Raw genomic sequence first — 17955 nt, forward strand, 5'->3', positions numbered from 1 at the left:
TTCCTAACATCACATTATCTGACCTTTTCCGCTTGACTCATAGATATACTAGATATTGCAAATAAGGGAAACCATGGGGCCTATGTTTCTTTGGGCCTGGCTTACTTCATTTAATATAATTTTTTCCAAGTCTTTCCATTTCCTAACAAATGGGGCAATGTCATTCTTTCTGATGGAGGCATAGAATTCCATTGTGTATATATGTATGTGTTTGTTTACATATATGTATATATACATATATACATTAATATAGTGGTAATAGTAGTATATATATATATACACACACAGTAATATAGTAGTGCTTATGATTGTAAAACCTAGAAACAACCAAAATATTTGTCAGTTGGAACCTAGTTAAGTAAGTGTTACTCATCTGTACAGTGGACATCTGTGCAGCAGGTGAAGAAGGCAGATCTGGGTGACCTGACAACAAAAGATGCCCAAATTATATTGAGAAAAGCAGATTGCAGAAAAGGTCCCATTTTCATATTTATTTTGTTATATATTTGCAAGTGTGTGTATGTATGTGTCCATGTGTGTATTGACACACATGCAATTGGGATTTACTTGTAGAACAATAACACATATGAAACTGTTCACACTGGATATCACTTAAAGAATTGCTAAACTTCTAAAGAAGTAGAATTACTTATTTCAAACTTCAGTACAATTTGAATATTTCTCCTTGAATTTTATTATAATAAGTAAAAGAATAAATGATTAGGCTGGGTGCTGGTGGCTTATGCCTGTAATCCTAGTTGATCAGGAGGTAGAGATCTGAGGATCATGGGTCAAAGCCAACCCAGGCAGGAAAGTCCATGAGATTCTTATCTCCAATGAACCACCAGAAAACCAGAAGTGGTGCTGTGGCTCAAGTAGTAAACCACTTGCCTTGAGCTAAAGAGCTGAGGGACAGCATCCAGGCCCAGAGATCAAGCCCCACAACTGACATAAAAGAAAGAAAAAGAAAAAATGATTAGAGGATACTGTCACTAATTTATCTTTTTCTGTAACCCATCATTGTTTTATTAAAATGTGTAGCTCTTCTTGAGTCAATGAAATAAAAAGGTCCAGATTCAGCATAATCAGTGAATAAACTAATAATTTACTTTTGACCCAAAAGTAAATATACATTGTTCAAGAACTAAACATCTATACAAACATATATCTACTTGTATATGCATATCTTTTTTCATATCACTCTAGGATGCATCCTAAATATTGGCTTGATATTCACACTAAAAATACCTTACATTTTCAAGTGTAAACCCCTGGGATTTGTCCAGAATGTTAAATCTTTTCAATCTATTGTAGCAGACTTGTTAAAAGATGTAATGAATAAAAAAGACCAGAAAGGTCAACTATTAGTATATTTTAGTAAAACTTTCTTTATTCGTGCAACAGGTAATGAATTGGAAGAAGATCTTGAAATTCTTGAAGAAGCTGCTTTGCAGGTATTGTCTCAAACACTCTTAAGATAAATTTTGTGCATTAATTTAGACCCATTTTCACAAAATCAGTCTCTTTAAAATACATATTGTTTGTTCCTTTAAGTACTTTATTCCATTCTTTGATCATTTCAGACATACATAAGTTATAACTGCTCCTCTTGAGGAGAAAAATCTATATGGTCTTTTACTATAGCATGGTCGGTATTGACTCCAGTTAAAAGTCCTGGGTGGGAAGGTGGCTCAGTGGTAAAGTGCTTGCCTTGCATGCATGAGGCCCTTGGTTCGATTTCTCAGTACCACATAAGCAGAAAAAGCCTGAAGTGGCACTGTGGCTCAAGTGGTAGAGTGCTAGCCTTCAGCTGAAGAGCTGAGGGACAGCGCCCAGGCCCAGAGTTCAGGCCCCACAACAAAAAAAGAAAAAAAGAAAAGTCCTAAGGAGAAAGAAGAGCATTTTATCTTGAAATAGTTTTACTACCTAGAAAAAGAAATAAGGCTTTTCACAAAGGAACTCAAGTTGTATTGATGTGTTACTCATTTTGATAAGAAATAACAAAAAGTGAAGAAGGTACTGTTGCCTGTTAGAAGCACTGGTCAGATGGTGGTAGACCTATGTATCATTGTAAAAGGTAGAACTAGTCAGTGAAATGCAGATGAGAATCATCAGTTTGTCATTACTATACTTTTTGCTTTTATAAATATTGAAGTACCCATTTGTCCTTAAGGGAAACATATGGGTAGTATATTTCAGTTGAAATCCTATTTTTCTGTCTATATTAATCTGAAATCCTTTGGTACTCAAATTTACTAAGAGACTGGTATGCCACTCTCTTAACTTCAGTGGTCTGATTTTATCTAGTTGTCACTAATGGATGGAACAATCAAACTATTCAAGCAGTATTTTTTCAGGTTATAATGCTTTCTTCTTAGTGTAGGCCAGAAATAATCATTTGTTTATAATGTCAATAGGTACTACATACTGAAACTATCAAGGATGGGTGAATTTTGCATAATGAAATAGCATGAAGGGAGAAGATAGGTTGGGAATCTTATGTTCATTTGAACCCATGGCATTCAGACTGTAAGCTTGCATGAGTATGGAAGATTGTCCAAAAGTATTTTTCTAGCTGGGCACCTATCTACACAGGACACAGATCTTAGCATCATGGTTCAAAGCCAGTGTGGGCAGGAAAATCATGAGATTCTTATCTCCAATTAAACACACACACACACAGACACACACACACACACACACACACGGAAGTGGAGCTGTGGCACAAATGGTAGAGCACTAGTTTTGAGCACAAAATTCAGACATCACTCAGCCCCAGAGCAAACCTCAAGACCAGCACACATGCACACACAAAATCCAAAGTTGGGTTGATTTTTATTAGATTAATAAAAAACGTTTAAAAAGCTTTACTATTTAATATCAGCCAAATCATTAAAAAGAGCACTGCTATAGTTAAAAAATACAAAAGTTATATTTTTAGGATGAAGGAGGGCTCACTATGTTCTTTTTAAAAAAATTTTGCCATGCACTATAAAGTTTGGAGCTAGGTATATGTAATTTACAAAACATCTATTTAGCATTTTCTAGTTGACAGTGTAATTATACTCTGAAGTCACTATTGTTTTTTTGCACTTTATAACTGAAGTTTAGAGAAGCTTTGTGACTTATTTAAAAAGTAGCTTAGTTGAAAAATAAAGGAAAATTGTGTTCAGGTTCAGATTCATACTTTATATTTTATTTCCTAAGTGGATCAAAGCACATTTCATTTAATTTATCCAACACTATTTCTAAACATTGTGTGTATTTATAGCTTACTTAGTTCTTATAGCAAACCTGTTAAGTGGAGAATGTTATCTCCATTGTGGAAAACTGAAGCCCAAAAACCTTACATGACTTCAGTCAGGATCAAACAGCTAGTAATAGTAAGCATACCTGCATTGGGATCTGACCTTTGACAGTTAAGTGACAATAGCTGTGATTTTGGCTGCTCTTGCTTAGCTGTGTATTCTTGGCAATGTTAGGAGGCTCACAATTTTAAAAAGTCAGTTTTGTGTTTAAAAGAGAAAAAGCTCAGATGTTTACAATTCAGGATACAAAAATGACAAACATTTAATATTATATGTCAGACAAAAATCCAAGTTTTATAAGAGCCATTGAAAGATTATTATGCTATGTAACTGTTATTGAAGCTTAAAAAAGAAATATTATGCTACTAATTAAGAAAAACAAAGCTGTTCCAAATTTCCTATCTTTTTGGCATGCAGTTATGATATAATGTGAACCAAATACCTTCTCTTTCTCAAACAGGTTCTTATGTATGTTCTTAAATTTAAATGTTATAATTATCATATAAAAGAGACTATTTGTTCAACAATTGACTCATTTTTAGATTCAAGGGTAATTTGTTAATTAACAATAAATAGATAAACTTGCCTAGAGTCAGAATTTGAACTCAAGTTTCTCTGACTCTCAAGTCACAGTTTTGAAGTGGTATATTTTGTAGAATGTAAAGCTTACTATTATATAAATTTGGTAGTCCTGGAAAGCTAATTCTTTTATGAAAAATATTTAATGAAATTTATTCTCAAAAAGTTTCTAGTTGGGCACTGGTGGCTCAAACCTGTAATCCTAGCTACACAGGAGGCTGAAATCTGAGGATTGTGGTTCAAAGCCAGCCCGGGCAGGAAAGTCTGTGAGACTCTTATCTCCAATTAACCACTAGAAAACTGGAAGTAGCGCTGTAGCTCATGTGGTAGCGCTCTAGCCTTGAGCTGAAGAGCTGAGGGACAGCACCCAGGTCCAGAGCTCAAATCCCATGACTGGACCCCTCTTCCCCTCAAAAAATGTATATATGTCAGGAATAATGATGCAGATCCATCATCTTACCACTACAGAGGTTGAGGCAAGAAAATAAAAAGTTAAACACTACTCTGGGCTACTTAGCAAGAGCTTGTCTCAAAAAAGAAAAAAGTTAATGAAATAATTAATGAAAATTAAAAGTAAAATAGATTTTTTTTAACCCAACAGGTGTGCAAAACCCATTCTGGTATTCTTGGAAAGGGTTTAGCGCTTTCTCATTCACCAACTATTTTAGAGGCACTTGAAGGAAACTTACCACTTCAAATCCAAAGCAATGAGCAGTCCTTTCTGGATGACTTTATTGCTTGTGTTCCAGGATCAAGTGGTGGAAGGCTTGCAAGGTACTTTAAATACTATGGTTACTTTCTTTAAGGCTTCATTCTGAAGAGAAATGAAAAGGGGATCATTAAGTGTCAAATGTCAAAATGCTTATAAAACAGTCTGATTTGTGTGCTTTTGTACTTTGTAAAGTATAAAATAATATCTTGAGATATCTGATAATAATTGATTATTTTGTTACCATTTGCTCTTTTTGTAGGATGAACATGAAAAAATAGTCTTGCTTATATCATTTTACTAATAAAAACAACTCTTTCTGGGCTGGGCGCTAGTGGCTCACGCCTGTAATCCTAGCTACTCAGGAGGCTGAGATCTGAGGATCGCGTTTCAAAGCCAGCCCGGGCAGGAGAGACCGTGAGACTCCTATCTCCAATAAACCACCAGAAAAACAGAAGTGGTGCTGTAGCTCAAGTGGTAGAGCGCTTGCCTTGAGCTGAAGAGCTGAGGGACAGCGCCCAGGCCCAGAGTTCAAGCCCCATGACTGACAAAAAAAAAACAACCTCTTTCTGGTTTTTTTTTTTTTTATTACAGTATAGTCTTTAGCTTTTAAAACCCAAAGGGTGGCCAGAATATGATAGCAGATCTTTTAGCTTCATTGCTATGTTTATAATTGTTTCTACATAATGCATGATAGAATTACTTAGACTCATCTCATCATGGAATGAACTCAGGAGTGGATATTGTAAATAATAGGAAATTGACAAATTTTACATGGAAGGGAAGGTATGAATTGTGTGTTAAGGGATATTAAAGCTGAGTACCATGACTCAAATCTGTAATTTCATCTACTCCAGAGGAGGAGATTGAGAGAATTGCTTTTAGAGACAAATATGGGAAAGACTTCTTTTTCAATAAGTTGGGAGTTGTGGAGCCTGGATATGGTCCCAATTATGAAGAAGTCCTAGATAAGAGAATCACTGTGTGAGGCAGTCCCAAGGCAAAAACACAAGACTCTACCTGAAAATTAATTAAAGCAAAAAAGAGGTGAGGACATGACTCAAGTAGTCAAACTCCTATATAGCAAGTATGAGGCCCTGAGTTCAAAATCCCTCCCCACCAAAAAACAGTACACAAATCACACTGCCCTCAAGCAATGAGAATGTATTCAGGGCCTTCGTTTAGGTATATTAAATTAGCCATGGTTAAAATTTCAGATTTTCTGACTTTAAATTGTCTATATAATTTAAATATCAGAAATGGTGTGTGTGTTGACCTGTTGTTCTTTTTTTTAATGAACTATTGTTTAAGATTTCCAAGGGATACAAATGTGATTATCACTGAATGTGAAATGAAGATAGTGTTTTAGCATTTTGACAGTACAAGCTTTTTTTATTTGACCCAATTTCATGTTAATTATCAGTGATAGTGACGAATATTGTTTGTTTCTTTTCAATACTTTTAGGTGGCTTCAACCAGATTCCTATGCTGATCCTCAGAAAACATCCTTGATCCTAAATAAGGATGATATTCGTTGTGGTTGGCCTACTACCATAACTGTACAAACAAAAGACCAGTATGGAGATGTGGTACATGTTCCTAATATGAAGGTAATTCTGTCTGAAAGAAATTTAGACATGTCTGTTCTCTGACTTCTGTAACTGGTAAGGTTAGGTTTGGCAAGTGCTCAGGTTCCATCTGTTCAATTCTTTGTTTCTGTAATGGAGAACTCTAAAAAATTGTGTAAATGATTTTTTTATATTACTTTCCAGTTTTCCAAGCTACATATTAGGTGTTAGGGTACTTCAAAGAAATTTTAAGAAAGTTGACTATATAAAGAGTGTTAAGAACATAAAAGAAAAACCCTCAATATACAGTATGAATGAATAAATGAATGAGAGTACAATTGTGTGTGTGTGTGTGTGTGTACGTGTACGTGTGCATGTTCATGCACGCACACACATGCTTGACCTTAGACTTGAAATCAGGTCCTGGGCTTTTTGCTCTAAGTGCTCTACCAACTTGAGCAACATCCCCATTTTCAGCTTTTTTTAGTGATTAATTGGAGATAAGAAATTCATGTACTTTCCTGGACTTAGGCTTGCTTTGAGCCTTGATCCTGAGATCTCAGCCTGAGTTGCTAGGATTATAGGTCTGAGACACCAACACACCAGCCTGTAATACTATTTGGGGGATTAGCATAACATTTCATTTAGTTTTAATGTTCATGTTATACTTACAGTATTACTTTAGTTGTATTTTAAAAATATTTTCTCCTTTGCTGCTTTTGTTGCTCTGTTTTGATGGCTAGATTGTTTTGTTTTTTGTATATTTCTTTTTGAAGTCAGACTTTGTTTTATCTTTTGGTCATGTTGAGTTCTTTTTATAAGCACATGATGGATATTTCTTTGGTTTTTTTTTTAATCTCTTCTTTCCTTTCCTCTCTTCTACATATTTGCTTCTTCTAAGCTGTGTCCGTTGCATTTATACCAATTTTTTTTTTGGGTCCAGTCGTGGGGCCTGAACTCTGGTCCTGGGCGCTGTCCCTCAGCTCTTCAGCTCAAGGCTAGTGCTCTACCACTTGAGCCACAGCGCCACCTCCGGCTTTTTTCTTTTTGCATGCAAGGCAAGTGCTCTACCACTGAGCCACCTTCCCAGCCCCTAAACCGACTATTCACTGGGCTCAAATCCATCCTTACATTCATCTGTAATTTAGAAACTGTATCTAGAAAACTCTTAAGTAGTACTTAGGAAAAGATTTGTATAAGTATGTTGATTCTTAAGTTAGTTAATATAACATCACTGTATTAATTACAAATCAAATTAAGTTACTTTCAGCCTTATAGACAGTATATGAATAGCTAGGATTACAGGTGTATCTTACCAAAACTATCCTTAGTGTTTACAACTTATGGTAAATTTTTATGAGATAAAAAATTGTACTATACTATAAAATCACTATTTTCAAATTATAAGACTGGTTGTTTTGAGTTGTCTTAGGCTTTTGTGTTTGTTTTGTGTTTAGCATTCTCGGTGAAATAGTGATCTCATAACCCCAACTGAAGATGTGGTTTTTCAATGGAACATAATTGTTGGCTGTACTAGATATTATGTAGACAAGGACTGCCAATGAAGTATCAATTTCATAGAATGATTATAGATAAACAGGGCTAGGGATATAACTTAGTGGCAGGGCACTTGTCTAGCATGCACAAGGTCCTGCGATTTACCCCAAATATCATAAACAAGACGAAACTAATCACCTATTTCATTTATGCTACCTTTTCTACTTTTTTGTTTGTTTGTTTTTGCCAGTCCCGGGGCTCAAATTCAGGGCCTAGGCACTGTGCCTGAGCTTCTTTTGCTCAAGGCTAGCACTCCACCAGTTAAGCCTCAATACCACTTCCACCTTTTTCTGTTTATGTGGTACTGAGGAATCTAACTCAGGGCTTCATGCATGGTAGGCAAGTACCACTGAGACACATTCCAGCCCTACCTTTCTACTTCTCCAAAATCCTGTTGTTTCAATTGCCTCTTCTTGCCAACCTCACAGTTAGCATCCATAAGAATAACACAATTTAATGAAGAGCTAGTAATATGATATCCAAATTTATATAAACCTGTGATTATGTATGAGGTTAGATTAAGTGGGGTTTTTTGTTGGTTGATTGTTTATGGGGTCAAGTGGATTTGTGTATGTGTGTGTGTGTGTGTGTGTGTTGTGGAGCTTGAAGTCGGGCCTACCACTTGAGCCACTACTATACTTCTGGCTTTTTGGTTATTAATTGGAAATGAAAGTCTTATAGGCTTTCTTGCCCCAATGGGCTTTTGAACTGTGATCCTTGATCTCAGCCTCCTGAGTAGCTAGGATTATATGTATGAGACATCAGTGCTGGCTTCAAGTGAATTTTTTTTTTTGCCAGTGCATAAGCAAACAAACAACATATAGAATGAAATATTTATTGTAATTCCTGGAAAGTATTTCTTTTTTTTCTTTTACTCAAGCATACTAAGCATACAACCTGCCTCTAAGCAGTTTTACCAAATGCCCTTGAAAGTATTACTGAATAGCATTTTTTAAAGGACAGCTTGCATTTAAGAATATTTCTTTAACAGTATGTTTGTATTTAGGTAGTACAGTAAGTAGATAAAAAATAGTTCTTGGGTAGGAAGTATGGCTCATTTGGTAGAACCCTAGCCAATGAGCAACAGTATCAGGTACTAAGTTCGAATTCTGGTCTTGGAGTTTAAAAAAACTAGTTCTGTTTTATGGTTGAAGAAATTAAATTGAAAATTTTATAGTTTAAATCAAAGTCTTAAGTCTGTGACAGAGCTATCTAATGTTTCTTCTCTTGCTAAAATAAAGAAACATCATTTGGCTAAGAATATTTTTTCTATGTGTCAAGTTTTAAGGCGTATCAATGAAGCCAGTTTTCATCTGTAGAATAGTACAGTTGGAATTGATTAATGATTTTTTTATATTCTGAGATTATGGGAAAGTATATTTGAATTATGTGGTAAAAATCAATTGTTCTTGCAAGAATTCTGAATAGATTCACTCTATTAACCTTTCCTGAACTTTTTTAATGGTGAATTTTTTGTGTGTTGAAATCTGATAATTTATCCCAAAGTAGTGGGTCCTTGCCTTCCACGGTGTTTATAGTCATCTTATAGTCAAAAGATGAGAGCCTTTGCAGGAAATGACCAAGATAGACCAACGCTAACATAATTTATAAATAAACGTGAACTTGAATTCTTTTTCAGTATATCAAAACTCATTACATAATAATAACATTTAGCTTTTGTGATGTGGTCAGGTGGAGGTGAAAGCCGTGCCTGTTTCTCAGAAGAAAACATCTTTACAACAAGAGCAAATGAAAAAACCTCAAAGGATTCCTGGCAGCCCTGCAGTAACAGCTACATCTGCTAATACTGACTTGACTTTTGGCGGGCTGGCCTCACCCAAACTGGATGTTTCATATGAACCAATGATAGTGAAGGAGGCTCGATATATTGCCATTACAATGATGAAGGTAATTTACTGTTATTTACTAGAAAAAATTCACTATTCATTTATTTAGCAAACACTTCAGTGAGTCAGGCCGACAAAATTACAAATAAAAAGTGCTGCTGATAGTAAACTTGCAGCATATTTTTTAGAGGATGTGATTTTTCTCGAGATGATTTTCTTTGGTTTCTGGAAGATATGTCTAGGGTAATCACCAGTTGTAGACCAATTTAATAAAGTTAGAGATGGAGGTGGTTTAAATCTGGATTTCATGTACTGTCAGTTTACTGCTGCTACAAGAATGTAGCTCTAGAATGGTTCAGAGTTTACCTCATCAACTTTTAGGTTCTCCCAAATGCCAATGCATCTCTTTGGGGTTCCGAGTTCTTTAGGCTTTATAGCTCTTAAAAGCATTTGGACAGAATTTTAAAAATATTTTGTCTATCTCTTTTACTTACCTTCAAGAACAATGAAGCTGAAGTTAGAAATTTTAACATTTTCAAAAAGCAGTAATAATCCATTGAAGGCTTCCTTTAATGTGTTGTCAGAATAGTTTAAGAGATACTTAGGCTACTAAATCAGCAGACCTGGGTAGCTAATGGAGCTTGGGGGTGTGGGGGAAGGGGAGGAAAAAAAGATAAAGTTTAAAACAGAGGAAGAGGCAATAATGCTTGATAAGAAATGTACTCATTACCTTGCCCATGTAATTGTAAACTCTCTGTAAGGTATTTTCACAATAAAAAAATTTTAAAAATAAAGTTTAGAAATAGACCTTGAATAGTAGGAAGAAGAGGCAGGTTTGGGCTAAAAAGGGAAATAGACTCAGTTTTGGATACAGTGGGTTTCAGATATTCTCTATGAAGATACATGAAAGGAAGTTAAATGAACAGACCAGAAGTAATTACAGTTCAACTTAAAGAAAAGGATTTGGGAGTCAATGATAATTGGATCATTGATAATTAGGAACTCAACTAAGAGATACTATCTTCCATGGTGAATGAAGAGGGAAATTCCAGTTCTCACTCTGTCAGGAAAATTCGTATGCTCAAGATCACATAAATGAAAGAGTCTGACTCCAGTTTTCAATCTACTCACTTTGTCCCCAGTTGCCTTATCCTCACATGCCTTAAAAGTCAAGACAAATGTTAGAATTACAAATGTTCTGCTGCAGAAATTAAGTTTTGAAGAAGGCTTAGCAAGCATTTATCAATTAACAGAAGTTTTAGGAGTATAGTGGGTTGATGAATGAATAAATGGGAAATAAATAATAAAGCTAGAGACAAAAACAAGTGTCAGTATGTTTGGTTGTGAAAAAAAAGAATGACAGGAAATGTAACTAAGTGAAGGCACTGAGGTATGGGTCTAATAAACAGAGACTTAGAGGTTTGGGTACTGCTGAGATATTTGAGAGAAAGGATGTAGTAAAGGCATATTTACATTTCAGGCAGGGAGATTTTCTTATATCAGAAGACACTTCTTGTCACTCATTAATGAGTCAAGTACTGTAGAAGATGGAAAAAATGAAATATTGTTTATTAATGGATGAAAGACTATATATAGTACCTTAGCTGTGTAGGAAAGGGCCGGGTATTTCTCATTAACTGGATGTCAGCAATATGATTATATTGTTGTCTAGTTTACATTTTCCTGATTGCCAGGTTACTTAAATCATTTCTGTATTTATTGGTCTTTTATATTTTTGTTCACTTTTCTTGGTGTGCTTTCTCTTTTTTATTGGTATGGATTTTATGTGTTATCGATACATATTGCATTTATGAATTTCCAGCATGCTTCTCCCAGGTGATGGCTTGTCTTTATAGTCTTTGCCTAAAGAAATTTAAAATGTTTTCGTTTTGAACATGTATGATCTGAGATTTTTTTTTTTCGTCTAAATTACAATAAATTGTTTTTAACATTTGGGCCTTTAGTCCAATCAGAATTTATTTTTACAAATGGTCTTATAAAGGCAATTGAAGTTTTCTTTTTCTTTGATATTGATAACCGGTTTTCTTAACACTGTTTATTAATTAATTTATCATTCTATTAATTGAGAATGATTCTACTGATTTTACAATTGTTGGTCTCTCTCTTAAAGGTTTATGAAAATTACTCATTTGAAGAACTGCGTTTTGCATCACCAACTCCTAAGAGGTGAAGATTACTTTTTTCAAAGCACAGTTAAACATGGACAGTCAGTTGCTTACCACTAAAAGTCATCCTATCTTCCAACTTTACTTTTTATAAATGAATTCTTTATAAATTTTTTGAGTAGAGATTTCTCACATATAATAATATTTAGATTTAATTGTTTGCATGTATAAAAATATAATTGAAGTCTGTTGAAACTATTTCAGAAAGGCGGAAATGGAAATCCAAATCTTGAGGCATTTTATAAATTATCATAGTTAAAGGAGTTCAAGCTAATGAAACAGTGCTAATGGGGTTAAAGAAAGCCATAATGAAATCACAGAGAAAGAAGAAGGAAATATTTCAAGAAAGTTAGCTGGGATTCAGTTGTTCATATCTTACAGTTATTCAAGAGGCTGAGATTCAAAAGTTGTCATTCATGGTTAGCTCAAGAACACAGATCCTGGAGACTTATCTCTGTCTAAAAACTAGAAGTGGCTATGTGGCTCAAGTGGTAGATTACCATCCTTGAATAAGCAAGAGCACTAGGTTGAGTTCGAGCCTCAGTATGAGGAAAGGAGAGAGAATAAATTGTAACTACCAGATGTGACTGACATTACCAAGGCTAATGAAATGACTTTAAATTTGGGACATAGAGATTATTTATTTATATTTATATATAACTATTGGGAGCAGAATCTTATAAACAACTCATTATGAAAAAAATGGAAATAAAAAATGGAAAGGTTGACTAGTTCTTTAGTTCTTTTGTTACAGTTTGATGTAATGGGGAAAAGAGATGTAAGATCTTAATAGAACCTAAGTTTTATAATGAAGAAGATGGAGGCAGATAGCCAATGTGACAGATATGGGTTAAACTACTGTCTTTACTATGACATGTCTATGCCACATACTTTATTTTCTCTGCTATATTTTTTTTTCCTAATAAACTTCCCATCATCAAAAAAAGTCATCTTGGAAAGACTGATCACTGGTCACACCAGTAATCCTAGCTATGCAGGAGGCTGAGATCTAAGGATCTCAGTTTACAACCAGCCCAGGCAGGAAAGTCTGTGAGCCTCTTATCTCCAATTAATCATTAGAAAACCTGAAGTGGAGCTGTGGCTCAAAGTGGTAGAGCACTAAGCCTTGAGCCAAAGAGCTTAGTAATAGTGCTGAGGCCCTTAGTTCAAAACCAACCAAAAGAGGTCTGGACTATCAAGGGAGATAGGAGATTCTAAAGTTTGTATGTTAAAGAAATGATCTAGTAAAGTAAACGAAACCTAGTAAAGTAAGTGAAAGCAAGGGAATGGTAGCATCCATGTACTAAGAGAAGAATCATTGCCCAAGCAGTAGGGCTGGTTTATAATGTTATCCAGGATGCATCTTCTGTTGTAAAAGAAGAAAAGGTAAGAGAAAATAGGCTTAGTAATTTAACCTGGAAGTTATAGCTCATGATTTCTATTTCCTTACTGAAGAAAAAAGGTTAGTTCATGATAAACTGACAGGAAAAGGAGTGTTTTGATTACAGCTGTTAAGTGAATACCCATACAGAGGTTTAGTACAAACAGGAACAGGTTTTGTCTTCCAAAGTTTTGCCTTTCTAGATGGGCAGAGGCTTCCTGTTCAGTAACTCTGCAAGTCTAAACATAGGGCTTAAGGGAGTAATGATTCTATCTCATGGCTTTCATGAAATAACATAGCTAAATATATTTCTGCCTCTGCCTTTGCAACTTTTACTACATTTACTGGTGAAGAAATTAAATCCATTTGTTTTGGACTAGGGAAGTATAGTACAGCATGGTAGTAGGATTGTCAGGCAGTATGATAATAAAATAAATATTTGCTAGAAATATGAAGTTTTTTATAAAAAGTAACCTTTCTCATAGCTCTCTCCTTTCTTTGCAGGCCCAGTGAGAATATGCTGATCCGGGTCAATAATGATGGGACTTACTGTGCAAACTGGACCCCAGGGGCTATTGGGCTCTACACTATTCATGTTACTATTGATGGCATTGAAATAGGTATATAAAACACAATAAGTCACTTAGTACAAAGAAACTTAATACAATAGGATCAAAACTTTCATTCCATGGTAATTTTGCCCCTGGTTCCACATGTGGATAAGTAACTTCTTTATGACTTCATTTCCTCCCTTAATATATGATTAATTCAATCCTAAGATCTTAATGTTTTGTAGTAATTCCTGGTGTCTGCTCTGGCATTACAGCCCTCGGGACCTCTTCTTCACTTAATTCCCTGATATGTCAGTCAAGTATGCTTTCCTCTAAATTCTTCTATTTCCCTGTGCTTTCTCTGACTTCACCTTTTGGTTTATCTGTCTTTCTCTCTTGGCTGGGAACAGAGATTATCTCATTCATCTGTGAATTTTCCAGACAAGATGAGTACCTGGCATAGAGTGGCTGCTCAGTATATAAACTCTGTGCAACAGGATAAAACTAGACTTAAAAAAAAAGTTTATCAGCATGAATTTCTTATAACCCTGTCCCTTCCTAGTAATACAGAGGAACTTGAATTCCTATAATCAGGCAGATTTGGAAAACATGAGAAATTCATATAGTTTAATATACTAAGAGAAGTTGTGCAACTAAAAATACTGCTTTTGTTAAACTTTATGAGACCTCTCAATTCTGGAAAAGAAGGACACAGGTAGACATAGTAGTGTGTTCAGTTTTCTGTGAGTTCCATATCTATGAGATCAGTCAATTGTTCATCAAAAGCACCATAAAAACAATAATAATTCTAAAATACAAACAATTTATATATTTTTTAAAATTATTTTAAATAGCTTATGAATGTGTACAAAATTAGGTTTCAGAATCTTTTTCTTCTGTGACTTTTATAATTGTTACTTTTTTGACAGATGCTGCTCTTGAAGTAAAAGTAAAAGACCCACCAAAGGGGATGATTCCACCTGGAACTCAGCTGGTCAAGCCAAAAACTGAAGCTCAACCAAATAAGGTTAGACATGAATTAGTCAAAGACTTTAAATTAACCAAAGATTTTTAAACTTTTTTATTAATGTTTAAAAATGTTCATCACACATCTAATATTTTATGTGATTGATTTTCTACTTGTTTTCTTAATTTTCCTAGAAAAGTTTGGAGAGTATTGCATGGTAATTTTAATTATTTCATATGATAGAAACTGTACTTTGTTTCTTTGTATAGTACTGTAGTAATTTATAAGTAATTGTGTGTACTTTATGTTATTCAAAATTTTCAATTAAGAAAAAGTCTACCGAAATTAAGTATAAAGTTTGCAAAGTTAAAATATCTTGTGCTATTAAAAGAAATAATAATTTTCTAACTTCTAAAAAGTAATAGCATCAGTGATTCATAGCTATAACCTTAGCTACTCAGAAAGCTGATATCAAGAGGACTGAGGTTCAAAGCCAATCTGGAAAAAAAGGGAGACTTCCATTTCCAAAATAACCAGCAAAAAATTTGACTAGAAGCATGACTCAGTTCCCTCTGAGCAAACAATAACTCAAAACAACAAAAACCACTACTACCACAACAACTGAAGAGATTTCATTTTAGAAAGGAAATATTTAATCTGATATGGTGGTGAATGTTAGTAATTTCAACTACTTGGGGGGCAGAGTCAGGAAAATTAAAGTTGAAGATCAGTGCTCGGAAAGCTAATAGACCGTATCTCAAAAAACAAACTACAGCCGGGCGCTGGTGGCTCACGCCTGTAATCCTAGCTACTCAGGAGGCTGAGATCTGAGGATCGCGGTTCAAAGCCAGCCCAGGCAGGAAAAACCGTGAGACTCCTATCTCCAATAAACCACCAGAAAACCGGAAGTGGCGCTGTAGCTCAAGTGGTAGAGCGCTCGCCTTGAGCTGAAGAGCTGAGGGACAGCGCCGAGGACCAGAGTTCAAGCCCCACGACCGACAAAAAAAAAAAACAAACAAACTACAAAGCTGGGCACCGGAAGCTCACGCCTGTAATTCTAGCTACTCAGGAGGCTGAGATCTGAGGATTGCGGTTCAAAGCCAGCCCAGACAGGAAAGTCCGTGTGACTCTTATCTCCAAGAAACCACTAGAAAACCGGAAGTGGCGCTGTGGCCCAAGCGGTAGAGTGCTCGCCTTGAGCTGAAGAGCTGAGGGACAGCGCCCAAGCCCAGAGTTCAAGCCCCACGACTGACAACAAACAAACTACAAATGGTGGCTCAAATGGTAGAGCACTTGAGACCCAAGGTTCAGTCTCTAGTACAGACAAAGGAAAAAATTGGTGATGCAATTCATATCACACTTTGCTAAAAGGTAGTGAGTGACACCATTATCCTTTATATTGTATGTCTTCAGAATTTAGACAAAAATTTACAAATGTAAGATAAGTTTCTTAAATTTCCTCCAGTAATATACATTTCAATACTTAATTATATTTCTGTCATTGTTACAAATAAATTACTATTATTTACAGAACAAAACAACCCAGAAATGACTTTAGGAACATTTTCATATTTACATTGCTTTCAGATGTGTTTAATTTTGTCTTTTACTACTTTTGAGTTTTTAATCCATGTTTTTCTTTTTTTTATGCCTTTCGCAGGTTCGAAAATTTGTGGCCAAAGACAGTGCAGGGCTCCGTATTAGGAGCCACCCTTCCCTTCAGAGTGAGCAGATAGGCATAGTGAAAGTGAATGGAACTATCACTTTTATTGATGAGGTAATTTACAATGAAACAATCAATAATATATTTTTGAATTTTTTTGCCTTATTTGTACATTAAAACTGGTTTATAAGTTTCCTAATAGATTATGTTTTAAGTAGTTTTTTTGGAAATTGCTTTGTAGATTCTGTTCATTGAGTTTCAAACATTTTCCTTGTTTTCTTTTATTACAAATGAAGCAAAATTATACTTTGAACATGAAAAGTATTCAGCTAAATACAGTAGTTATTACTTATATTCACTGAAACTGGACATAGTTGTCTTTTATGAACGTGTTTTTTATATTACTTCAACTTTACATAGGATACAGCAGAATTTTATAGTAACACAACCAAATAACTTTTGAAAATCAGATCTAAATTTAGGATAAGGAAAGTTTAAGCTATTTGTCAGATATTATTTTCTTGTGCTTTTAATTCTTAAGAAGAATTGTTTCTACAGTTGCACCGCATGAATTACATTGCTTTTGCATATCTTCCTTCCTTCTTCTTTAGAAAGAAATTCTTTCAAACTTATTCTTCTGCAAAACTGGATACTTGATCTTTCCCCACTGTTTGCCTGCTTTACCACCTCTCATTCCTCTCTAGTCCCATGGGAGTTACAGGAGGGCATGGCTTGTTTTTGTTGCTTCTTTCCAACAGATCCATAATGATGATGGTGTGTGGCTGAGACTGAATGATGAAACGATAAAGAAGTATGTTCCTAATATGAATGGTTATACTGAAGCCTGGTGCCTCTCTTTTAATCAACACCTTGGCAAGAGCCTTCTGGTCCCTGTTGACGTAAGTAAAAGGTGGTTTTTAAAATCATGGCACTCTTTTGTCATTAAAGAGCTTTCTTTAATTAAGGCTTTTCAGTTCTGAGGTAACCTACTACCAACTAACTTACATTTTAAGTGCTTGGATTGTTAAGGGCTTTGGATAACAAGAATGGAATTTGACAGTGTCAAGAGGCCTTTAATGCGTATTTTGATCATCACTAACAAGAAGCAGTAAATTATAACTAAGCTGTTGGGTACCAGCAGTTCCCACCTGTTATACAAGCTATTGAAGAGGCCGAGATCTGGAAGATCACAGCTTGAGGCTAGATCAGACAGAAAAGTTCATTAGATTCTATTCAGATAACCAGCAAAAATCAGGGCTAGAGCTGTAGCAAGTGTTACAGCACCATCCCTAGATTCAAAACCTTAGTACTACAAAGCCAAACAAGCAGAAAAACCCTACTGAATTTTTGTCGAAGAGGTAGGAAGTAAAAGTGCATGATCATTTTTCCCCTATTCACCCTAATGCTAAAATTTATGAAATGAGAATTACTATGCATTCAGAAACGAGTGAATGTTTGTATGTTATTTTGGTATTATGCAATTCTCTGTGCTATGTCTTAAGTTTGAATTGTTTCTGTCTTGGCCTATAATACTATTATATTATTATAAGATGCTTTTTTATACTTGTAGTGCTATATAGTATCTAAGTTAATTATAGAGATAATTTGTTCAATATCTTTTATAAATGCAACTTACAAG

General features: G+C 35.0%; 1 protein-coding gene across 2 annotated transcripts in view; it reads left to right on the plus strand.

Moving 5' to 3' along the window:
- Mycbp2 (MYC binding protein 2, E3 ubiquitin protein ligase) overlaps positions 1–17955 on the plus strand; it is a 236244-nt gene that overhangs the window by 133620 nt on the left and 84669 nt on the right. For both annotated transcript variants that reach the window (XM_013009100.1, XM_013009110.1), the window contains exons 44-52: positions 1405–1454; positions 4489–4661; positions 6062–6206; positions 9414–9629; positions 11700–11755; positions 13640–13755; positions 14616–14713; positions 16314–16430; positions 17075–17215. In XM_013009100.1, coding sequence (XP_012864554.1) covers positions 1405–1454; positions 4489–4661; positions 6062–6206; positions 9414–9629; positions 11700–11755; positions 13640–13755; positions 14616–14713; positions 16314–16430; positions 17075–17215 — 1112 coding nt within the window. The remainder of the gene's footprint in view (positions 1–1404; positions 1455–4488; positions 4662–6061; positions 6207–9413; positions 9630–11699; positions 11756–13639; positions 13756–14615; positions 14714–16313; positions 16431–17074; positions 17216–17955) is intronic.

The sequence above is a fragment of the Dipodomys ordii genome, unplaced genomic scaffold, assembly GCF_000151885.1.
Source record: "Dipodomys ordii isolate 6190 unplaced genomic scaffold, Dord_2.0 Scaffold1, whole genome shotgun sequence".
Classification (NCBI taxonomy): domain Eukaryota; kingdom Metazoa; phylum Chordata; class Mammalia; order Rodentia; family Heteromyidae; genus Dipodomys; species Dipodomys ordii.